Source organism: Lissotriton vulgaris, chromosome 2_1 (assembly GCF_964263255.1).
Source record: "Lissotriton vulgaris chromosome 2_1, aLisVul1.2, whole genome shotgun sequence".
NCBI classification, from domain to species: Eukaryota; Metazoa; Chordata; class Amphibia; order Caudata; family Salamandridae; genus Lissotriton; species Lissotriton vulgaris.
In genome coordinates this window covers 33,247,725-33,272,663 of record NC_141687.1, presented here as the reverse complement: position 1 = coordinate 33,272,663, position 24,939 = coordinate 33,247,725, and the positions used below count along the sequence as shown (strand labels likewise).

Sequence of the window (24,939 nt, the reverse complement as noted above, 5' to 3'; positions counted from 1 at the left end):
CAGAGGGTCTTTTGGAGAGCCTGATTTCACTCTGATAACAAGTTTATCAAACTCCTCCATGGAAAGCTCTGAGAGATAGGATAATGACATTGAGGTTTTAGAAGTGGCTGTGGTACTCTGCCGAGAGTCAGTAGAATTAGGAAAGGCGCGATAAATACCTTCCACTTTGTCAACAAAGAAAGTAGCCAAATCCTCGCAATGGGAGGGAGAGCAAATCGCAGTAGTAGAGGTTCTACAGGTGGCAAGGTCTTTCAATGCTTTAAAAATAAGTTTGCTAGGGTTGTTACTAGCACTGAACTCACGAGAGAAGTAAGAGGCTCGGGCCCTACAGATGGCTCTGTGATATTTCTTGGTGGTGGCGCGGTACAAGGCTTTCCTGACCGGATCATATGACTTGCGCCACAGTCTTTCGGCTTGTTTACAAGATTTTTTTAGTAGCCGAAGAGTGTCATCATACCAGGGACTGGAATGATTGTGCTGTTGTTTAGTCAGGGTGAGAGGAATAAGCTTGTCTAACGCATTGGTGAGCCAGCTACAATAAGAGTTGTAGCCGGATTCCACATCTGTAAAAGGGGCCAAAGGGACCTCGTCTAGCAGCTGATGAAAATCATTGAGTTTCAACTTTTTCCAAGAGCGCCTGAGAATGGCAGAAGTGGGGGTGACTGCAGGAGGATCCTCAAGTAACAGATGGCATTCAATTAGGTGGTGGTCTGTCCAGGCCATAGGTCTAGGGGGCAATACTTTGGCCGATGTTATAGAGGTAAAAAAAGGATCTAGGATATGACCACCAATGTGCGTATTATGTTGAACTAATTGAAAGAGTTGGAGAGCCTCCAAGTCAGCACATGTGCTACTGGCCGCCGAGGGACAGGGAGAGTCAAAATGCAGATTGAGGTCCCCGATAATATTAAAATTAGCAGTTTTCAGGGCCAAAGAGCTAACCACATCGGGAAGGGCGGCCCTGAAGGTAGCATCGGGGCCCGGAGGCCGGTAAATAAGTAGGCCAGAGAAGGTAAAATGCGGATTGACAGAGACAGAAAAGTAGGCGCTTCCGCATCCCGCAATATCCATGACCTTCCATGTGCATGGATATCTAGTTTTAATAGCGGCAGCGATGCCGCCCCCTCTAGAGTCACGATTAAGGGTATAGATAGTATACTCTGGGGGGAGTGCAGAGTTAATGGCAACTGATGCGTCGTTATGGAGCCAAGTTTCAGACATAAAAAGAATGTCAGGGGCCTCATCGAGTAGGTCGTGGATGTCAAGATGGTGTTTAACCAAGGATCTAACATTAAGATGAAAGACCTTAAAGGTTGTAGGCTCTGATGACATACGGAGGGCAGGACAAAGAGTAGAAATAGGGGTCGGTGGCGGAAGCGTAAAAGAACAATCGGGACATCTGAAGGGGCCATGCAAAGGGTGAATAGAATGGGGCAAACAAGGGGCAGGGGTAGGATGAAAATGAAATAGGTCGGATCTAGAGTACATGGCTGCAGCAAAGCTGAAAGGAACAGCTATACGTACCGACCAAGTGCTGAGCCCTGCCCTAGCGCTTCCTCAGCGCTGACGGGCGCAGACGGGCAGGACTCTGGCGCGACTCAGGCGCAGAGAAGGCGCGACCCGCTGCGCGTCACCGCTGCGCGCTAGAGCAGAGCTTAAGTAGGGCGGGCGGAGGAGGGCCGCAAGGCTAGAGCGCTCGGTCCACCCAAGATGGCGCCTATGCATTTACCGGCGAGCTAGGAAACCCACGGAAACCCAGACCCGCTAAGTAGCGGTGCGGGAGCCAATTATGTGCAGTGAGGGCCAGGAGTTCCTATTAAAATCAGGGTGAAAGTAAAACACAATTAACCAAAATATAATAAATGCGGTAAGTAAAAAGCGCAAAGCGCTAAGCAGCGATGTGTTGCAGCGTCAGGGTCTCAGCCACGCTGTTCGTCCAGAAAGGTTCCAGCAAGCAAGATAACAATCAGCCTTAAGTAGGGCGGGCGGAGGAGGGCCGCAAGGCTAGAGCGCTCGGTCCGGCGTCTCTAGGACGGCACGTCCTCACCCAAGATGGCTCCTATGCATTTACCGGCGAGCTAGGAAACCCACGGAAACCCAGACCCGCTAAGTAGCGGTGCGGGAGCCAATTATGTGCAGTGAGGGCCAGGAGTCCCTATTAAAATCAGGGTGAAAGTAAAACACAATTAACCAAAATATAATAAATGCGGTAAGTAAAAAGCGCAAAGCGCTAAGCAGCGATGTGTTGCAGCGTCAGGGTCTCAGCCACGCTGTTCGTCCAGAATGGTTCCAGCAAGCAAGATAACAATCAGCCTTAAGTAGGGCGGGCGGAGGAGGGCCGCAAGGCTAGAGCGCTCGGTCCGGCGTCTCTAGGACGGCACGTCCTCACCCAAGATGGCGCCTATGCATTTACCGGCGAGCTAGGAAACCCACGGAAACCCAGACCCGCTAAGTCTGGAATATTGAGAAATGCTTCTAGATGTAGACTTAAGTGTAGAAGTGATGAGGGGACATCCTTTTCTATCATGAGATGTTTACAGTTTTGAAGGTTTTCTGTAGGGCACATCAGGGTTCACTTCCTCATTTTCATTAAATTAGGTTATTTCTCTTCCTGTCTTCTTTCAGAATCACAAACAATAATCTGTATGTCTGGACAACTCTGAAGGGCTTCATCCATAGAAAAGGATTACCTGAGATGTCTTGGTATACTAGGACATGATACATAGCCATGATTGATATCAGTGCTGGACAGCTCTCTTTACAGAAATGTATCATGTTCTATTTTCATTCTTCAGTAGTAGATGTGTTTGTGGTCTACATAGGCGTCCTCGATTCTTCCCCAGTGACACCTGTTTCTTGTATCTTCCCTCTTCTTTTTTTACGGCTCTTTCTCACTCATCTGTTCACTCTCCTCTCCTTCATGCTCTTCCCTTCCTCTCTAGGCCCCTGAGTTGGAAGGATGCCATGAGGCTGCTGCAGACCCTGGCGGAGCGCATACACCTGGCCACCACGAGTTTCATCAACATGAGGTAAGGAAGGCAGAGAGTCTCAATGAAAAGATCTGCAGAGCTGACCTTGTGCTTCCCTATTTTAATGGTACAGTCCTAGGGGGCCCTTGTAACTCCCAGAGTGCCTTTGCTAGAATGTACACCCTTTAGTAGGGATCTCCCAGGGGTTGGACATCGGTCCATCCCCAGAAGGGTAGACGCGACCCTCTTCACTGCTTTCATCTTCTCTGCAGCTTTGTCTGAGAGTCCAGCACACATGTCTCCTACAGAACTCTGCTGCACTGGACGCAGCTGCCAGAACACAGCAGACTCACCCTTGCTGCATGTCCATGCCTTGACCATGGGAGGTAACACTGAGAGCTGCTCCAGGGACCAGGCAGGGCATGGGGTTCCCTCGGACACTGCATGTCTGCTTGTGCTGCTGCTAGGTCCAGGTAGCATTGAAGCTCTGCACAATGTGTCTGAACCAGCGCCAACCCAACAATCCCCCCCAGGTAACCCTACATCCCCACATGCACCCCCGCTAGCGTCATTCAGTCACCATCCTTGTCCTCACAACGTGTATCTTTGTCTGTGCAGTGTGTCTGGACCAGCGGTGACCTTCCGAATACGGCACAACAAACTGAACATGTCGCTCATGGATGTGGCCGACCAAGCGGGTGAGTGCCAGGCGGTCTGAACTGAGTGAGTGTCTGGATCTGTGGAGTGGGAACTACAAACATGGCACTTATGTGGCTTGTAGCATCAACTGTTTCCAGGCAGTGCCTCTTCTCAGTGCCACCAACCATTACCAGATCAAGCTACCTCCCTGTGCTACCCCTCTTCCTATGCAGTATCCCTTCCCTGTTCTACCCTCTTTCTATGAAGTATCCCTTCCCTATGCTACCCTTGTTTCTATGAAGTATCCCTTACCTGTGCTATCCCTCTTTCTATGCAGAAGCCCTTGCCTGTGCTACCCCTCTTTCTATGCAGTATCCCTTCCCTGTGCTACCCCTCTTCCTATGCAGTATCCCTCCCCCGGTCTACCCTCGTTCTATGAAGTATCCCTTCCCTATGCTACCCCTCTTCCTATGTAGTATCCCTTCCCTGTGCTACCCCTCTTTCTATGCAGTATCCCTTCCCTATGCTACCCCTCTTTCTATGCAGTATCCCTTCCCTGTGCTATCCCTCTTCCTATGCAGTATCCCTTCCCTGTGCCATCCCTCTTTCTATGCAGTATCCCTTCCCTGTGCTATCCCTCTTTCTATGCAGTATCCCTTCCCTGGTCTACCCTCGTTCTATGCAGTATCCCTTCCCTGTGCTACCCCTCTTTCTATGCAGTATCCCTTCCCTGTGCTACCACTCCTTCTATGCAGAAGCCCTTCCCTGTGCTACCCCTCTTTCTATGCAGTATCCCTTCCCTGTGCTACCCCTCTTTCTATGCAGTATCCCTTCCCTGTGCTATCCCTCTTCCTATGCAGTATCCCTTCCCTGTGCCATCCCTCTTTCTATGCAGTATCCCTTCCCTGTGCTATCCCTCTTTCTATGCAGTATCCCTTCCCTGTGCTACCACTCCTTCTATGCAGTATCCCTTCCCTGTGCTACCACTCCTTCTATGCAGTATCCCTTCCCTATGCTACCCCTCTTTCTATGCAGTATCCCTTCCCTGTGCTATCCCTCTTCCTATGCAGTATCCCTTCCCTGTGCCATCCCTCTTTCTATGCAGTATCCCTTCCCTGTGCTATCCCTCTTTCTATGCAGTATCCCTTCCCTGTGCTACCACTCCTTCTATGCAGTATCCCTTCCCTGTGCTACCACTCCTTCTATGCAGTATCCCTTCCCTATGCTACCCCTCTTTCTATGCAGTATCCCTTCCCTGTGCTATCCCTCTTCCTATGCAGTATCCCTTCCCTGTGCCATCCCTCTTTCTATGCAGTATCCCTTCCCTGTGCTATCCCTCTTTCTATGCAGTATCCCTTCCCTGGTCTACCCTCGTTCTATGCAGTATCCCTTCCCTGTGCTACCCCTCTTTCTATGCAGTATCCCTTCCCTGTGCTACCCCTCTTTCTGGGCAGTATCCCTTCCCTGTGCTACCCCTCTTTGTATGTAGTATCCCTTGCCTGTGCTACCCCTCTTTCTATGCAGTATCCCTTCCCTGTGCTACCCCTCTTTCTATGCAGTATCCCTTCCCTGTGCTACCCCTCTTTCTATGCAGTATCCCTCCCCTGTGCTTCCCCTCTTCCTATGCAGTATCCCTTCCCTGTGCTACCCCTCTTTGTATGTAGTATCCCTTCCCTGTGCTACCACTCCTTCTATGCAGAAGCCCTTGCCTGTGCTAACACTCCTTCTATGCAGAAGCCCTTGCCTGTGCTACCCCTCTTTCTATGCAGTATCCCTTCCCTATGCTACCCCTCTTTCTATGCAGTATCCCTTCCCTGTGCTACCCCTCTTTCTATGCAGTATCCCTTTCCTGTGCTACCCCTCTTTCTATGCAGTATCCCTTCCCTGTGCTATCCCTCTTTCTATGCAGTATCCCTTCCCTGTGCTACCCCTCTTTGTATGTAGTATCCCTTCCCTGTGCTACCACTCCTTCTATGCAGAAGCCCTTGCCTGTGCTACCCCTCTTTCTATGCAGTATCCCTTCCCTGTGCTATCCCTCTTTCTATGCAGTATCCCTTCCCTGTGCTATCCCTCTTTCTATGCAGTATCCCTTCCCTGTGCTATCCCTCTTCCTATGCAGTATCCCTTCCCTGTGCTACCCCTCCTTCTATGCAGAAGCCCTTGCCTGTGCTACCCCTCTTTCTATGCAGTATCCCTTCCCTATGCTACCCCTCTTTCTATGCAGTATCCCTTCCCTGTGCTACCCCTCTTTCTATGCAGTATCCCTTTCCTGTGCTACCCCTCTTTCTATGCAGTATCCCTTCCCTCTGCTATCCCTCTTTCTATGCAGTATCCCTTCCCTGTGCTACCCCTCTTTGTATGTAGTATCCCTTCCCTGTGCTACCACTCCTTCTATGCAGAAGCCCTTGCCTGTGCTACCCCTCTTTCTATGCAGTATCCCTTCCCTGTGCTATCCCTCTTTCTCTGCAGTATCCCTTCCCTGTGCTATCCCTCTTTCTATGCAGTATCCCTTCCCTGTGCTATCCCTCTTTCTATGCAGTATCCCTTCCCTCTGCTATCCCTCTTCCTATGCAGTATCCCTTCCCTGTGCTACCCCTCTTTCTATGCAGTATCCCTTCCCTGTGCTATCCCTCTTTCTATGCAGTATCCCTTCCCTGTGCTATCCCTCTTCCTATGCAGTATCCCTTCCCTGTGCTATCCCTCTTTCTATGCAGTATCCCTTCCCTGTGCTACCCCTCTTTGTATGTAGTATCCCTTCCCTGTGCTACCACTCCTTCTATGCAGTATCCCTTCCCTGTGCTATCCCTCTTTCTATGCAGTATCCCTTCCCTGTGCTATCCCTCTTTCTATGCAGTATCCCTTCCCTGTGCTATCCCTCTTCCTATGCAGTATCCCTTCCCTGTGCTATCCCTCTTTCTATGCAGTATCCCTTCCCTGTGCTACCCCTCTTTGTATGTAGTATCCCTTCCCTGTGCTACCACTCCTTCTATGCAGTATCCCTTCCCTGTGCTACCCCTCTTTCTATGCAGTATCCCTTCCCTGTGCTATCCCTCTTCCTATGCAGTATCCCTTCCCTGTGCTATCCCTCTTCCTATGCAGTATCCCTTCCCTGTGCTACCCCTCTTTCTATGCAGTATCCCTTCCCTGTGCTACCCCTCTTTCTATGCAGTATCCCTTCCCTGTGTTACCCCTCTTTCTATGCAGTATCCCTTCCCTGTGCTATCCCTCTTTCTATGCAGTATCCCTTCCCTGTGCTACCCCTCTTTGTATGTAGTATCCCTTCCCTGTGCTACCACTCCTTCTATGCAGTATCCCTTCCCTGTGCTACCCCTCTTTCTATGCAGTATCCCTTCCCTGTGCTATCCCTCTTCCTATGCAGTATCCCTTCCCTGTGCTATCCCTCTTCCTATCCAGTATCCCTTCCCTGTGCTACCCCTCTTTCTATGCAGTATCCCTTCCCTGTGCTACCCCTCTTTCTATGCAGTATCCCTTCCCTGTGCTACCCCTCATTTTAGGCTGTGCTGCCCCCTATGCTGCATGTCTTTGTAGGCCGTGCCCCTTCTCTCTGCTGCTGCTTTTTCAGAAAGAAAGAAGTATCACCCTTTGGCCATGGGTTGTGGAGTCTTCGGAAAAAGTGACACGTGTCAGTCATAAACCTCACCACCAAGCCTCCTCATGTGTTTCTTGGCACACGCTCTGTTTGGGTTTGTAAACATGTTTAAATAATTAATGAGCAACAGTGCGCCTGGCTGCAATGTTTAATGTTTACCTCTTTACCAAAAATAGCCCGTTACTCTCGGGTTCAAGGGGAAGTGAATGTAGATCTGCAGGGAGTTGTTTGTAAGCTACAGATACAATAATCAACTTAGTTCATATTAATATTTTAAATGACCTAAATGTCAAAGTGTAATCCGAAGTTTGTTTATTTATAATTCAATATGCATCTTTACATAAGATTGCCGTGTCTTTACATAAAAAATGTGCCAATTTGTTTTGCTCAAACTCTTCGTTATGGCAATTTTCATGTATCTGCAATTCAAAATAAAATATGTGCGCATGAGTCTGAAATCCAAGTTCATAGCATAAGCGCACAGTGCTCCGACCAATGCGTACTAGTGCCAGTTCCGAGCCACATTTCATGGCCTTTCGGCCCATGGTTAGAGTAGGCAGCGACTCCATACCTTACCGGATACCCGACCGGAAAGCGGCTTCGCCTGTCTCTAATCTTTATGTAAATAGTGTCCTTCAACTCAGTCGAGGGCTTCATACGTTTGCTTATGTTCAGTTACTTCGCTCCTCTGCTATTCATCTGCTTAGCGCCGATAGCAGATAGAGCTATTTCTGGTCCATCTACCTCTTTGGAGCAGGGTCTATCCAGCTCTTCGAGAGAATCAGATGAGGGAGGTTGAAACATCTAATGCAGGATACACTCTGCTTCCTTAGTTGGCATAGAAGTCATCAAAAGGAGTGCACCCGCGCCATGCTCAGTGACTGGAGTCGCTTCTTAAAATAGTGGTGAGGCCTCGATGACTATTTTCTTCAGTGGTATAATCCCACCACTACAATACTGGTAGTTAAGTGCGCCATCATAGGCCTCGCCTCTGCCAGCAGGTAGAGTCTCTTATCTGAGAGACACAGTCGGATCTGTGCAAACAAGATGAACTACAATTGTTGCCGTCCCCCAAAAACTATGGGCCTCATTTACAATGTTTTGATGCACGGAAGCACAGTCAGCCTTCCTGCTGAACTGCCGTGCTTCAAAATAAAATGACAGGAATGCGCCGTATCTACAAGACACGACTCATGCATGTCCTTCTACCGCAGACACCCTTGCATCATTTTGCAAGGGGGCTGTGCGGCACTGAGGGGTTGATTGTTTTGTGCTGGTAGAGACACCTTCCTGCACAAAAACAATCATTAAATGCATTTTCCTCTTTCTATGCATGCCGCAGAATATAGCACGCATAGAAAGAGGAAAAACGAGGCGAAATAGTAGTATTTCTCCTCGTTGCGCCTCCTTACGCGTCGCCTCGGGAGGTGTAGGATTCTGACGCATTCCCAGGTTTACAAAATGTCGTATTTCTGGGAATGGGTCAAGTTCCATGGATGTTGCGTGGGAACACCCGCAGCACCACCCATGGAACGCCCGCAGCACCACCCATGGAACGCCCGCAGCACCACCCATGGAACGCCCGCAGCACCACCCATGGAACGCCCGCAGCACCACCCATGGAACGCCCGCAGCACCACCCATGGAACACCCGAAGCACCACCCATGGAACACCCGCAGCACCACCCATAGAACACCCGCAGCACCACCCATGGAACGCCCGCAGCACCACCCATGGAACGCCCGCAGCACCACCCATGGAACACCCGCAGCACCACCCATGGAACACCCCCAGCACCACCCATGGAACACCCGCAGCACCACCCATGGAACACTCACAGCAGCACCCATGGAACACCCTCAGCACCACCCATGGAACACCCGCAGCACCACCCATGGAACACTCACAGCAGCACCCATGGAACACCCGCAGCACCACCCATGGAACACCCGCAGCACCACCCATGGAACACTCACAGCAGCACCCATGGAACACCCGCAGCACCACCCATGGAACACCCGCAGCCCCACCCATGGAACGCCCACAGCACCACCCATGGAACGCCCGCAGCACCACCCATGGAACACCCGCAGCACCACCCATGGAACACCCGCAGCACCACCCATGGAACACCCGCAGCACCACCCATGGAACACCCGCAGCACCCCCATGGAACACCCGCAGCACCACCCATGGAACACTCACAGCAGCACCCATGCAACGCCCGCAGCACCACCCATGGAACGCCCGCAGCACCACCCATGGAACACTCACAGCAGCACCCATGGAACACCCGCAGCACCACCCATGGAACGCCGCAGCACCACCCATGGAACTCCCGCAGCACCACCCATGGAACACTCACAGCAGCACCCATGGAACACCCGCAGCACCACCCATGGAACGCCTGCAGCACCACCCATGGAACACTCACAGCAGCACCCATGGAACACCCGCAGCACCACCCATGGAACACCCGCAGCACCACCCATGGAACGCCCGCAGCACCACCCATGGAACACCCGCAGCACCACCCATGGAACACCCGCAGCACCACCCATGGAACGCCCGCAGCACCACCCATGGAACACCCGCAGCACCACCCATGGAACGCCCGCAGCACCACCCATGGAACGCCCGCAGCACCACCCATGGAACACCTGCAGCACCACCCATGGAACACCCGCAGCACCACCCATGGAACACCCGCAGCACCACCCATGGAACGCCCGCAGCACCACCCATGGAACACCCGAAGCACCACCCATGGAACACCCGCAGCACCACCCATGGAACGCCCGCAGCACCACCCATGGAACGCCCGCAGCACCACCCATGGAACGCCCGCAGCATCACCCATGGAACACCCGCAGCTCCTCCCATGGAATGCCCCTTTCACGCAGAGTTATGCGTAAAAGAGAAACATATGTACAAGGCTATAGAAAGTCACTAAGGGTGACATCACATGGCCTTGTAAATATGGGGAAGCCCATTGGGCTGTCGGTGCATCAATTAAAATGACCCTCCAGCGGCCCGACGTGCTTGTAAATAAGACCCTATACCTTCAAATATGAACCTGAGAAGGCCGCATGGTTAAAAACAGTGAGAAGTCGTGAGGGCTATTAATCCATCGCACACATCCACTAGGTAATCAAAAAAAGTCAACATATTTCAGCCAACCAGCGCCCCTAAGGGTCGGAGGCTTTCTTCAGGACCAGATATATATCGTATTCGTACGGTACCTGGTGGGACATTATCCCCCAGAATTCTGATATCTGATTTTTCTCAAACAGACCGGGAAGCACGTCTCCGGGTACGACACAGGACCCAGATTATGCAAGGGGCACTAATAGACACCCCCAGATGATTGAGCATTGTTTTGGGATTTGAGTCTGGCTCAAGTTCTGAATTGTATTTGAAAGTAGCCCCAAAGTAACATGAAGTAGCACGAGGCTCTAATTTGCACTACCTACTTTGTGTCAAGGGATGCACCATAGGTGGTCTATGGACGGTCCCCGGCAACCACCCATGGGCTTTGATGCTAATCCCCATCTACTGCCATTCGTAGAAAGAGATTTTGTAAAACAACTTACACCACAAAGTTGGTGTAACTGTTGCACACACATATGAAGCGATAAAGGGTTCCCCGTGACAAAGGATAGAATTTCGTACGGGAAGGGTGCACCTATGCATGGCATCAAACGCCCGTTACACTATGGTGCAATGGTGCATACGTTGGCGCAAGGCAGCCTAAGATAAGTCAGCACCAGGGATAAGAGCATCCCCATCATGTCTTATCAGAGAGGGTCTGTTGTGCATTGAGCGTGGCTCAATGGTTAGAGCGGCAGACCCTGATGCAGAGGCCTGTCCTGGGACCAGGGTTCAATTCCCGCCTCTGGAGCGCTTGGACTCAATCTCCCCAGACCTGATAATTCTCGCCTCTGTGCATAGTCTAATCATGGGTCCCTCTCTGTGACTCTGGGCAATAGCTTGCTTAATATCCACAACAGCCCCAACAGCGCTGGGATGCCTGGCTTCACCTTGGGGGTGCCCAGGAGTGGACATCTCACAGGAAAGCCAGGAAGGGTTCCACAGCGGTATGAATACAGCGCTACGAGACCTCTGGGTAGAAGGCGCTATATAAATACAAACACATTTATATTTACACAACGTAGCGCAGCAACTTCGGTTACTGCTCGGTGCTGCTTGAAAGCGTAGTAAATCTGTCCCTTTGTTTCTCTCGGCCAAAGCACTCTTAACATCCACGCCTCCCGGTACGGCTGACATGTGTCTCCTAGAGCTCGGTGTCCTCTTTTTCTTGTATAACATTTCAAATTACCTGAATTCCATATTCAGTCATTGTCTCTGGATAATGTGTGTTATGCAAAGCGCTCTGACACCCTACATTGGTTTGAGGCAAAGAAATTAAATAAATGTGAGAGTTAAGGAGAGATGAGGGCAGCATTATAGGGTGGTAGCGAGGGAATCCGTGCAGAAGGATGGCACTGGGGGGTCTAGGGGGTGGGGGCCACAGATTGTCGCCCTAGGTGCCACGAGCGTGAAAGATGGCCCTGGTCCTACCAACCTCTAAATGACCCTCAGAGCCTTTTGCAGTGGGCGAGTGAACCTCTGAATGTGAGGGCGTCTCAACTAGTGTTCCAGACTGGAACAGAAAAGAGACCCAGACACCAAAGTAAAGGTGGCCCCCATTGGTGAAGTACAAAGCCAAGAAGGTGGCCCATATTTGTGATCGGGGCAGCCTTGACCTTGTTAAGACACCCGGTTGAGATGTTTTGCAGGGTGAGTGAATGCATTTGTGCTTGCTGCAGGCAATGTTTGTTTTAATATTAGAGAAATCAACAGTACAGCTGGCACAGTAGACCATAAACAGGCCCACCAGTAGCCAGAATCGGCCCCCACACTGACCTTTCGCACTTGCCCTACTGGCACTGCCAGATTGCCCTATATGCCAGCCCGACCGTGGCCATATATCTCTTTGTGTCGGTCACTCACAACACGGGGAACCATAGCGAAGGTAGGCATACCAGCACGATGCCGCCACCCTTCTGAGTGGAGCAGCATTGTGCTCCTTGTCACCCCCGTCGGGCAGAAGAGCCTGAACTACGGATTTCAACTACACCCAGTACAGGACTACTAGGGCCCCACACAACAGGCCACTCCCAAAAATCTTGGAGCCTGTTTTCCAGTCATGCACTATATTTCACATAGGTCCTGAAGAAGTGCCACCCAATTCCTTTATAACAACTAGGCACGAAACATGTCGACCCCACCTTAGAGACCGTCTGTTAGGAACATTACATTCCCACGGGGCCTCCAGCTATTTTTATTTAGGCAGGATCTACCTTCACCATTAAACTTATTAGGATTAAGATTGACCCGATCTATTTTAGATCACCTTACAAGTGCACACTACCACTCACTGCCCCCACACGCACCCAACGGCTTCTCCAAAAAACAGATCTCTGACAAAGAGCCCCGGAAACGGTGAGCCTGTCGAGCATTGCAGCACCGGCCAGACTAGGAGCAAGGCCGAATGATAAAGCATGGCACCTCTTGGGGTGTGTGAGGGCAACATGACAAATGTTTTGTCTTTTCCCCTTCCCCTCCAATCAATCCCTTAGGAACTGCACTCCCCTTGAATTAATACGGTCAGTCACAACACCCAGGAGCCACTCACTACCTCTCTTTCTCTCCCTCCATCCAGGAGCCACTCACTCCCTCTCTTTCGGTCTCCCTCCATCCAGAAGCCACTCTCTCACTCCCTCTCTTTCTGTCTCCCTCCATCCAGGGGCCACTCTCACTCCCTCTCTTTCTGTCTCCCTCCATCCAGGAGCCACTCACTCCCTCTCTTTCTGTCTCCCTCCATCCAGGAGCCACTCTCTCACTCCCTCTCTTTCTGTCTCCCTCCATCCAGGAGCCACTCTCCCACTCCCTCTCTTTCTGTCTTCTTCCACCCAGGAGCCACTCACTCCCTCTCTTTCTGTCTCCCTCCACCCAGGAGCCACTTACTCCCTCTCTTTCTGTCTCCCTCCATCCAGGAGCCACTCGCTCCCTCTCTTTCTGTCTCCCTCCATCCAGGGGCCACTCTCTCACTCCCTCTCTTTCTGTCTCCCTCCATCCAGGAGCCACTCACTCCCTCTCTTTCTGTCTCCCTCCACCCAGGAGCCACTCTCTCACTCCCTCTCTTTCTGTCTCCCTCCATCCAGGAGCCACTCACTCCCTCTCTTTCTGTCTCCCTCCATCCAGGAGCCACTCTCTCACTCCCTCTCTTTCTGTCTCCCTCCATCCAGGAGCCACTCTCCCACTCCCTCTCTTTCTGTCTTCTTCCACCCAGGAGCCACTCACTCCCTCTATTTCTGTCTCCCTCCACCCAGGAGCCACTCACTCCCTCTCTTTCTGTCTCCCTCCACCCAGGAGCCACTCACTCCCTCTCTTTCTGTCTCCCTCCATCCAGAAGCCACTCTCTCACTCCCTCTCTTTCTGTCTCCCTCCATCCAGGAGCCACTCAATCCCTCTCTTTCTGTGTCCCTCCACCCAGGAGCCGCTCACTCCCTCTCTTTCTGTCTCCCTCCATCCAGGAGCCACTCTCTCACTCCCTCTCTTTCTGTCTCCCTCCATCCAGGAGCCACTCACTCCCTCTCTTTCTGTCTCCCTCCATCCAGGAGCCACTCACTCCCTCTCTTTCTGTCTCCCTCCATCCAGGAGCCACTCACTCCCTCTCTTTCTGTGTCCCTCCATCCAGGAGCCACTCTCTCACTCCCTCTCTTTCTGTCTCCCTCCACCCAGGAGCCACTCTCTCACTCCCTCTCTTTCTGTCTCCCTCCATCCAGGAGCCACTCACTCCCTCTCTTTCTGTCTCCCTCCATCCAGGAGCCACTCTCTCACTCCCTCTCTTTCTGTCTCCCTCCATCCAGGAGCCACTCCCTCACTCCCTCTCTTTCTGTCTCCCTCCACCCAGGAGCCACTCTCTCGCTCCCTCTCTTTCTGTCTCCCTCCACCCAGGAGCCACTCCCTCCCTCTCTTTCTGTCTCCCTCCATCCAGGAGCCACTCACTCCCTCTCTTTCTGTCTCCCTCAATCCAGGAGCCACTCACTCCCTCTCTTTCTGTCTCCCTCCATCCAGGAGCCACTCTCTCACTCCCTCTCTTTCTGTCTCCCTCCATCCAGGGGCCACTCTCTCACTCCCTCTCTTTCTGTCTCCCTCCATCCAGGAGCCACTCACTCCCCCTCTTTCTGTCTCCCTCCACTCAGGAGCCACTCACTCCCTCTCTTTCTGTCTCCCTCCATCCAGGAGCCACTCACTCCTCTCTTTCTGTCTCCCTCCATCCAGGAGCCACTCACTCCCTCTCTTTTTGTCTCCCCCAATCCAGGAGCCACTCACTCCCTCTCTTTCTGTCTCCCTCCATCCAGGAGCCACTCACTCCTCTCTTTCTGTCTCCCTCCATCCAGGAGCCACTCACTCCCTCTCTTTTTGTCTCCCCCAATCCAGGAGCCACTCACTCCCTCTCTTTCTGTCTCCCTCCATCCAGGAGCCACTCTCTCACTCCCTCTCGTTCTGTCTCCCTCCACCAGGAGCCACTCACTCCCTCTCTTTCTGTCTCCCTCCATCCAGGAGCCACTCACTCCTCTCTTTCTGTCTCCCTCCATCCAGGAGCCACTCACTCCCTCTCTTTTTGTCTCCCCCAATCCAGGAGCCACTCACTCCCTCTCTTTCTGTCTCCCTCCATCCAGGAGCCACTCTCTCACTCCCTCTCTTTCTGTGTCCCTCCATCCAGGAGCCACTCACTCCCTCTCTTTCTGTCTCCCTCCATCCAGGAGCCACTCACTCCCTCTCTTTCTGTATCCCTCCATCCAGGAGCCACTCTCTCACTCCCTCTCTTTCTGTGTCCCTCCATCCAGGAGCCACTCACTCCCTCTCTTTCTGTCTCCCTCCATCCAGGAGCCACTCACTCCCTCTCTTTCTGTCTCCCTCAATCCAGGAGCCACTCCCTCCCTCTATTTCTGTCTCCCTCCATCCAGGAGCCACTCTCTCACTCCCTCTCTTTCTGTGTCCCTCCATCCAGGAGCCACTCACTCCCTCTCTTTCTGTCTCCCTCCATCCAGGAGCCACTCACTCCCTCTCTTTCTGTCTCCCTCCATCCAGGAGCCACTCACTCCCTCTCTTTCTGTCTCCCTCCACCCAGGAGCCACTCACCCCCTCTCTTTCTATCTCCCTCCACCCAGGAGCCACTCACTCCCTCTCTTTCTGTCTCCCTCCATCCAGGAGCCACTCACTCCCTCTCTTTCTGTCTCCCTCCAACCAGGAGCCACTCTCTCCCTCTCTTTCTGTGTCCCTCCATCCAGGAGCCACTCACTCCCTCTCTTTCTGTCTCCCTCCATCCAGGAGCCACTCACTCCCTCTCTTTCTGTCTTCCTCCACCCAGGAGCCACTCACTCCCTCTCTTTCTGTCTCCCTCCATCCAGGAGCCACTCACTCCCTCTCTTTCTGTCTCCCTCCATCCAGGAGCCACTCTCTCACTCCCTCTCTTTCTGTCTCCCTCCATCCAGGGGCCACTCTCTCACTCCCTCTCTTTCTGTCTCCCTCCACCCAGGAGCCACTCACTCCCTCTCTTTCTGTGTCCCTCCATCCAGGAGCCACTCACTCCCTCTCTTTCTGTCTCCCTCCATCCAGGAGCCACTCTCTCACTCCCTCTCTTTCTGTCTCCCTCCATCCAGGAGCCGCTCACTCCCTCTCTTTCTGTCTCCCTCCATCCAGGAGCCACTCTCTCCCTCTCTTTCTGTGTCCCTCCATCCAGGAGCCACTCACTCCCTCTCTTTCTGTCTCCCTCCATCCAGGAGCCACTCACTCCCTCTCTTTCTGTCTTCCTCCACCCAGGAGCCACTCACTCCCTCTCTTTCTGTCTCCCTCCATCCAGGAGCCACTCACTCCCTCTCTTTCTGTCTCCCTCCATCCAGGAGCCACTCTCTCACTCCCTCTCTTTCTGTCTCCCTCCATCCAGGGGCCACTCTCTCACTCCCTCTCTTTCTGTCTCCCTCCATCCAGGAGCCACTCCCTCACTCCCTCTCTTTCTGTCTCCCTCCACCCAGGAGCCACTCTCTCACTTCCTCTCTTTCTGTCTCCCTCCACCCAGGAGCCACTCACTCCCTCTCTTTCTGTCTCCCTCCACCCAGGAGCCACTCACTCCCTCTCTTTCTGTCTCCCTCAATCCAGGGGCCACTCACTCCCTCTCTTTCTGTCTCCCTCCACCCAGGAGCCACTCACTCCCTCTCTTGCTGTCTCCCTCAATCCAGGAGCCACTCACTCCCTCTCTTTCTGTCTCCCTCCATCCAGGAGCCACTCACTCCCTCTCTTTCTGTCTCCCTCCATCCAGGAGCCACTTACTCCCTCTCTTTCTGTCTCCCTCCATCCAGGAGCCACTCACTCCCTCTCTTTCTGTCTCCCTCCATCCAGGAGCCACTCTCTCACTCCCTCTCTTTCTGTCTCCCTCCATCCAGGAGCCACTCCCTCCCTCTCTTTCTGTCTCCCTCCATCCAGGAGCCACTCTCTCACTCCCTCTTTTTCTGTCTTCTTCCACCCAGGAGCCACTCGCTCCCTCTACTTCTGTCTCCCTCCATCCAGGAGCCACTCACTCCCTCTCTTTCTGTCTCCCTCTACCCAAGAGCCACTCACTCCCTCTCTTTCTGTCTCCTTCCATCCAGGAGCCACTTACTCCCTCTCTTTCTGTCTCCCTCCATCCAGGAGCCACTCACTCCCTCTCTTTCTGTCTCCCTCCATCCAGGAGCCACTCACTCCCTCTCTTTCTGTCTCCCTCCATCCAGGAGCCACTTACTCCCTCTCTTTCTGTCTCCCTCCATCCAGGCTCACTCACGCCCTCTCTTTCTGTCTCCCTCCATCCAGGAGCCACTCTCTCACTCCCTCTCTTTCTGTCTTCTTCCACAGAGGAGCCACTCACTCCCTCTCTTTCTGTCTCCCTCCATCCAGGAGCCACTTACTCCCTCTCTTTCTGTCTCCCTCCATCCAGGCTCACTCACGCCCTCTCTTTCTGTCTCCCTCCATCCAGGAGCCACTCTCTCACTCCCTCTCTTTCTGTCTCCCTCCATCCAGGAGCCACTCACTCCCTCTCTTTCTGTCTCCCTCCATCCAGGAGCCACTCACTCCCTCTCTTTCTGTCTCCCTCCATCCAGGAGCCACTCTCTCACTCCCTCTCTTTCTGTCTCCCTCCATCCAGGAGCCACTCACTCCTTCTCTTTCTGTCTCCCTCCATCCAGGAGCCACTCACTCCCTCTCTTTCTGTCTCCCTCCATCCAGGAGCCTCTTACTCCCTCTCTTTCTGTCTCCCTCCATCCAGGAGCCACTCACTCCCTCTCTTTCTGTCTCCTTCCATCCAGGAGCCACTCTCTCACTCCCTCTCTTTCTGTCTCCCTCCATCCAGGAGCCACTCACTCCCTCTCTTTCTGTCTCCCTCCATCCAGGAGCCACTCTCTCACTCCCTCTCTTTCTGTCTTCTTCCACCCAGGAGCCACTCACTCCCTCACTTTCTGTCTCCCTCCATCCAGGAGCCACTTACTCCCTCTCTTTCTGTCTCCCTCCATCCAGGAGCCACTCACTCCCTCTCTTTCTGTCTCCCTCCATCCAGGAGCCACTTACTCCCTCTCTTTCTGTCTCCCTCCATCCAGGAGCCACTCACTCCCTCTCTTTCTGTCTCCCTCCATCTAGGAGCCACTCTCTCACTCCCTCTCTTCTGTCTCCCTCCATCCAGGAGCCACTCACTCCCTCTCTTTCTGTGTCCCTCCATCCAGGAGCCACTCACTCCCTCTCTTTCTGTCTCCCTCCATCCAGGAGCCACTCACTCCCTCTCTTTCTGTCTCCCTCCATCCAGGAGCCACTCACTCCCTCTCTTTCTGTCTCCCTCCATCCAGGAGCCACTCTCTCACTCCCTCTCTTTCTGTCTCCCTCCATCCAGGAGCCACTCACTCCCTCTCTTTCTGTCTCCCTCCATCCAGGAGCCACTCTCTCACTCCCTCTTTTTCTGTCTTCTTCCACCCAGGAGCCACTCACTCCCTCTCTTTCTGTCTCCTTCCATCCAGGAGCCACTTACTCCCTCTCTATCTGTCTCCCTCCATCCAGGAGCCACTCACTCCCTCTCTTTCTGTCTCCCTCCACCCAGGAGCCACTCACTCCCTCTCTTTCTGTCTCCCTCCACCCAGGAGCCACTCACTCCCTCTCTTTCTGTGTCCCTCCATCCAGGAGACACTCACTCCCTCTCTTTCTATCTCTCTCCATCCAGGAGCCACTCTTTCACTCCCTCTCTTTCTGTCTCCTTCCATCCAGGAGCCACTCACTCCCTCTCTTTCTGTCTCCCTCCATCCAGGGGCCACTCTCTCACTCCCTCTCTTTCTATCTCTCTCCATCCAGGAGCCACTCTTTCACTCCCTCTCTTTCTGTCTCCTTCCATCCAGGAGCCACTCACTCCCTCTCTTTCTGTCTCCCTCCATCCAGGGGCCACTCTCTCACTCCCTCTCTTTCTGTCTCCCTCCACCCAGGAGCCACTCACTCCCTCTCTTTCTGTGTCCCTCCACCCAGGAGCCACTCACTCCCTCTCTTTCTGTCTCCCTCCATCCAGGGGCCACTCTCTCACTCCCTCTCTTTCTGTCTCCCTCCATCCAGGAGCCACTCACTCCCCCTCTTTCTGTCTCCCTCCACTCAGGAGCCACTCACTCCCTCTCTTTCTGTCTCCCTCCATCCAGGAGCCACTCACTCCTCTCTTTCTGTCTCCCTCCATCCAGGAGCCACTCACTCCCTCTCTTTTTGTCTCCCCCAATCCAGGAGCCACTCACTCCCTCTCTTTCTGTCTCCCTCCATCCAGGAGCCACTCACTCCTCTCTTTCTGTCTCCCTCCATCCAGGAGCCACTCACTCCCTCTCTTTTTGTCTCCCCCAATCCAGGAGCCACTCACTCCCTCTCTTTCTGTCTCCCTCCATCCAGGAGCCACTCTCTCACTCCCTCTCGTTCTGTCTCCCTCCACCAGGAGCCACTCACTCCCTCTCTTTCTGTCTCCCTCCATCCAGGAGCCACTCACTCCTCTCTTTCTGTCTCCCTCCATCCAGGAGCCACTCACTCCCTCTCTTTTTGTCTCCCCCAATCCAGGAGCCACTCACTCCCTCTCTTTCTGTCTCCCTCCATCCAGGAGCCACTCTCTCACTCCCTCTCTTTCTGTGTCCCTCCATCCAGGAGCCACTCACTCCCTCTCTTTCTGTCTCCCTCCATCCAGGAGCCACTCACTCCCTCTCTTTCTGTCTCCCTCCATCCAGGAGCCACTCTCTCACTCCCTCTCTTTCTGTGTCCCTCCATCCAGGAGCCACTCACTCCCTCTCTTTCTGTCTCCCTCCATCCAGGAGCCACTCACTCCCTCTCTTTCTGTCTCCCTCAATCCAGGAGCCACTCCCTCCCTCTATTTCTGTCTCCCTCCATCCAGGAGCCACTCTCTCACTCCCTCTCTTTCTGTGTCCCTCCATCCAGGAGCCACTCACTCCCTCTCTTTCTGTCTCCCTCCATCCAGGAGCCACTCACTCCCTCTCTTTCTGTCTCCCTCCATCCAGGAGCCACTCACTCCCTCTCTTTCTGTCTCCCTCCACCCAGGAGCCACTCATCCCCTCTCTTTCTATCTCCCTCCACCCAGGAGCCACTCACTCCCTCTCTTTCTGTCTCCCTCCATCCAGGAGCCACTCACTCCCTCTCTTTCTGTCTCCCTCCAACCAGGAGCCACTCTCTCCCTCTCTTTCTGTGTCCCTCCATCCAGGAGCCACTCACTCCCTCTCTTTCTGTCTCCCTCCATCCAGGAGCCACTCACTCCCTCTCTTTCTGTCTTCCTCCACCCAGGAGCCACTCACTCCCTCTCTTTCTGTCTCCCTCCATCCAGGAGCCACTCACTCCCTCTCTTTCTGTCTCCCTCCATCCAGGAGCCACTCTCTCACTCCCTCTCTTTCTGTCTCCCTCCATCCAGGGGCCACTCTCTCACTCCCTCTCTTTCTGTCTCCCTCCACCCAGGAGCCACTCACTCCCTCTCTTTCTGTGTCCCTCCATCCAGGAGCCACTCACTCCCTCTCTTTCTGTCTCCCTCCATCCAGGAGCCACTCTCTCACTCCCTCTCTTTCTGTCTCCCTCCATCCAGGAGCCGCTCACTCCCTCTCTTTCTGTCTCCCTCCATCCAGGAGCCACTCTCTCCCTCTCTTTCTGTGTCCCTCCATCCAGGAGCCACTCACTCCCTCTCTTTCTGTCTCCCTCCATCCAGGAGCCACTCACTCCCTCTCTTTCTGTCTTCCTCCACCCAGGAGCCACTCACTCCCTCTCTTTCTGTCTCCCTCCATCCAGGAGCCACTCACTCCCTCTCTTTCTGTCTCCCTCCATCCAGGAGCCACTCTCTCACTCCCTCTCTTTCTGTCTCCCTCCATCCAGGGGCCACTCTCTCACTCCCTCTCTTTCTGTCTCCCTCCATCCAGGAGCCACTCCCTCACTCCCTCTCTTTCTGTCTCCCTCCACCCAGGAGCCACTCTCTCACTTCCTCTCTTTCTGTCTCCCTCCACCCAGGAGCCACTCACTCCCTCTCTTTCTGTCTCCCTCCACCCAGGAGCCACTCACTCCCTCTCTTTCTGTCTCCCTCAATCCAGGGGCCACTCACTCCCTCTCTTTCTGTCTCCCTCCACCCAGGAGCCACTCACTCCCTCTCTTGCTGTCTCCCTCAATCCAGGAGCCACTCACTCCCTCTCTTTCTGTCTCCCTCCATCCAGGAGCCACTCACTCCCTCTCTTTCTGTCTCCCTCCATCCAGGAGCCACTTACTCCCTCTCTTTCTGTCTCCCTCCATCCAGGAGCCACTCACTCCCTCTCTTTCTGTCTCCCTCCATCCAGGAGCCACTCTCTCACTCCCTCTCTTTCTGTCTCCCTCCATCCAGGAGCCACTCCCTCCCTCTCTTTCTGTCTCCCTCCATCCAGGAGCCACTCTCTCACTCCCTCTTTTTCTGTCTTCTTCCACCCAGGAGCCACTCGCTCCCTCTACTTCTGTCTCCCTCCATCCAGGAGCCACTCACTCCCTCTCTTTCTGTCTCCCTCTACCCAAGAGCCACTCACTCCCTCTCTTTCTGTCTCCTTCCATCCAGGAGCCACTTACTCCCTCTCTTTCTGTCTCCCTCCATCCAGGAGCCACTCACTCCCTCTCTTTCTGTCTCCCTCCATCCAGGAGCCACTCACTCCCTCTCTTTCTGTCTCCCTCCATCCAGGAGCCACTTACTCCCTCTCTTTCTGTCTCCCTCCATCCAGGCTCACTCACGCCCTCTCTTTCTGTCTCCCTCCATCCAGGAGCCACTCTCTCACTCCCTCTCTTTCTGTCTTCTTCCACAGAGGAGCCACTCACTCCCTCTCTTTCTGTCTCCCTCCATCCAGGAGCCACTTACTCCCTCTCTTTCTGTCTCCCTCCATCCAGGCTCACTCACGCCCTCTCTTTCTGTCTCCCTCCATCCAGGAGCCACTCTCTCACTCCCTCTCTTTCTGTCTCCCTCCATCCAGGAGCCACTCACTCCCTCTCTTTCTGTCTCCCTCCATCCAGGAGCCACTCACTCCCTCTCTTTCTGTCTCCCTCCATCCAGGAGCCACTCTCTCACTCCCTCTCTTTCTGTCTCCCTCCATCCAGGAGCCACTCACTCCTTCTCTTTCTGTCTCCCTCCATCCAGGAGCCACTCACTCCCTCTCTTTCTGTCTCCCTCCATCCAGGAGCCTCTTACTCCCTCTCTTTCTGTCTCCCTCCATCCAGGAGCCACTCACTCCCTCTCTTTCTGTCTCCTTCCATCCAGGAGCCACTCTCTCACTCCCTCTCTTTCTGTCTCCCTCCATCCAGGAGCCACTCACTCCCTCTCTTTCTGTCTCCCTCCATCCAGGAGCCACTCTCTCACTCCCTCTCTTTCTGTCTTCTTCCACCCAGGAGCCACTCACTCCCTCACTTTCTGTCTCCCTCCATCCAGGAGCCACTTACTCCCTCTCTTTCTGTCTCCCTCCATCCAGGAGCCACTCACTCCCTCTCTTTCTGTCTCCCTCCATCCAGGAGCCACTTACTCCCTCTCTTTCTGTCTCCCTCCATCCAGGAGCCACTCACTCCCTCTCTTTCTGTCTCCCTCCATCTAGGAGCCACTCTCTCACTCCCTCTCTTCTGTCTCCCTCCATCCAGGAGCCACTCACTCCCTCTCTTTCTGTGTCCCTCCATCCAGGAGCCACTCACTCCCTCTCTTTCTGTCTCCCTCCATCCAGGAGCCACTCACTCCCTCTCTTTCTGTCTCCCTCCATCCAGGAGCCACTCACTCCCTCTCTTTCTGTCTCCCTCCATCCAGGAGCCACTCTCTCACTCCCTCTCTTTCTGTCTCCCTCCATCCAGGAGCCACTCACTCCCTCTCTTTCTGTCTCCCTCCATCCAGGAGCCACTCTCTCACTCCCTCTTTTTCTGTCTTCTTCCACCCAGGAGCCACTCACTCCCTCTCTTTCTGTCTCCTTCCATCCAGGAGCCACTTACTCCCTCTCTATCTGTCTCCCTCCATCCAGGAGCCACTCACTCCCTCTCTTTCTGTCTCCCTCCACCCAGGAGCCACTCACTCCCTCTCTTTCTGTCTCCCTCCACCCAGGAGCCACTCACTCCCTCTCTTTCTGTGTCCCTCCATCCAGGAGACACTCACTCCCTCTCTTTCTATCTCTCTCCATCCAGGAGCCACTCTTTCACTCCCTCTCTTTCTGTCTCCTTCCATCCAGGAGCCACTCACTCCCTCTCTTTCTGTCTCCCTCCATCCAGGGGCCACTCTCTCACTCCCTCTCTTTCTGTCTCCCTCCACCCAGGAGCCACTCACTCCCTCTCTTTCTGTGTCCCTCCACCCAGGAGCCACTCACTCCCTCTCTTTCTGTCTCCCTCCATCCAGGAGCCACTCTCTCACTCCCTCTCTTTCTGTCTCCCTCCATCCAGGAGCCACTCTCTCACTCCCTCTCTTTCTGTCTCCCTCCATCCAAGAGCCACTCACTCCCTCTCTTTCTGTCTCCCTCCATCCAGGAGCCACTCACTCCCTCTCTTTATGTGTCCCTCCATCCAGGAGCCACTCACTCCCTCTCTTTCTGTCTCCCTCCATCCAGGAGCCACTCACTCCCTCTCTTTCTGTCTCCCTCCACCCAGGAGCCACTCACTCCCTCTCTTTCTGTCTCCCTCCATTAAGGAGCCACTCACTCCCTCTCTTTCTGTCTCCCTCCACCCAGGAGCCACTCACTCCCTCTCTTTCTGTCTCCCTCCATCCAGGAGCCACTCACTCCCTCTCTTTCTGTCTCCCTCCACCCAGGAGCCACTCACTCCCTCTCTTTCTGTCTCCCTCAATCCAGGAGCGACTCACTCCCTCTCTTTCTGTCTCCCTCCACCCAGGAGCCACTCTCTCACTCCCTCTTTCTGTCTCCCTCCATCCAGGAGCCACTTACTCCCTCTCTTTCTGTCTCCCTCCATCCAGGAGCCACTCACTCCCTCTCTTTCTGTCTCCCTCTATCCAGGAGCCACTCTCTCACTCCCTCTCTTTCTGTCTCCCTCCATCCAGGAGCCACTCACTCCCTCTCTTTCTGTCTCCCTCCATCCAGGAGCCACTCACTCCCTCTCTTTCTGTCTCCCTCCATCCAGGAGCCACTTACTCCCTCTCTTTCTGTCTTCCTCCATCCAGGAGCCACTCACTCCCTCTCTTTCTGTCTCCCTCCATCCAGGAGCCACTCTCTCACTCCCTCTCTTTCTGTCTCCCTCCATCCAGGAGCCACTCACTCCCTCTCTTTCTGTCTCCCTCCATCCAGGAGCCACTCTCTCACTCCCTCTCTTTCTGTCTTCTTCCATCCAGGAGCCACTCACTCCCTCTCTTTCTGTCTCCCTCCATCCAGGAGCCACTCACTCCCTCTCTTTCTGTCTCCCTCCACCCAGGAGCCACTCACTCCCTCTATTTCTGTCTCCCTCCACCCAGGAGCCACTCACTCCCTCTCTTTCTGTCTCCCTCCACCCAGGAGCCACTCACTCCCTCTCTTTCTGTGTCCCTCCATCCAGGAGCCACTCACTCCCTCTCTTTCTGTCTCTCTCCATCCAGGAGCCACTCTTTCACTCCCTCTCTTTCTGTCTCCTTCCACCCAGGAGCCACTCACTCCCTCTCTTTCTGTCTCCCTCCATCCAGGGGCCACTCTCTCACTCCCTCTCTTTCTGTCTCCCTCCACCCAGGAGCCACTCACTCCCTCTCTTTCTGTGTCCCTCCATCCAGGAGCCACTCACTCCCTCTCTTTCTGTCTCCCTCCATCTAGGAGCCACTCTCTCACTCCCTCTCTTTCTGTCTCTCTCCATCCAGGAGCCACTCACTCCCTCTCTTTCTGTCTCCCTCCATCCAGGAGCCACTCACTCCCTCTCTTTCTGTGTCCCTCCATCCAGGAGCCACCCACTCCCTCTCTTTCTGTCTCCCTCCATCCAGGAGCCACTCACTCCCTCTCTTTCTGTCTCCCTCCACCCAGGAACCACTCACTCCCTCTCTTTCTGTCTCCCTCAATCCAGGAGCCACTCACTCCCTCTCTTTCTGTCTCCCTCCACCCAGGAGCCACTCTCACACTCCCTCTCTTTCTGTCTCCCTCCATCCAGGGGCCACTCTCTCACTCCCTCTCTTTCTG

At 54.0% G+C, this 24,939-nt stretch overlaps 1 protein-coding gene across 9 annotated transcripts in view; it reads left to right on the top strand.

Annotated features, from left to right (window-relative positions):
* The window catches only part of PTPRN (protein tyrosine phosphatase receptor type N), a 377,719-nt gene that overhangs the window by 237,490 nt on the left and 115,290 nt on the right, over positions 1-24,939 (top strand). For all 9 annotated transcript variants that reach the window (XM_086954395.1, XM_086954390.1, XM_086954393.1 and 6 more), the window contains 2 exons: positions 2,943-3,029; positions 3,588-3,667. In XM_086954395.1, the coding sequence (XP_086810521.1) occupies positions 2,943-3,029; positions 3,588-3,667 (167 nt within the window). The remainder of the gene's footprint in view (positions 1-2,942; positions 3,030-3,587; positions 3,668-24,939) is intronic.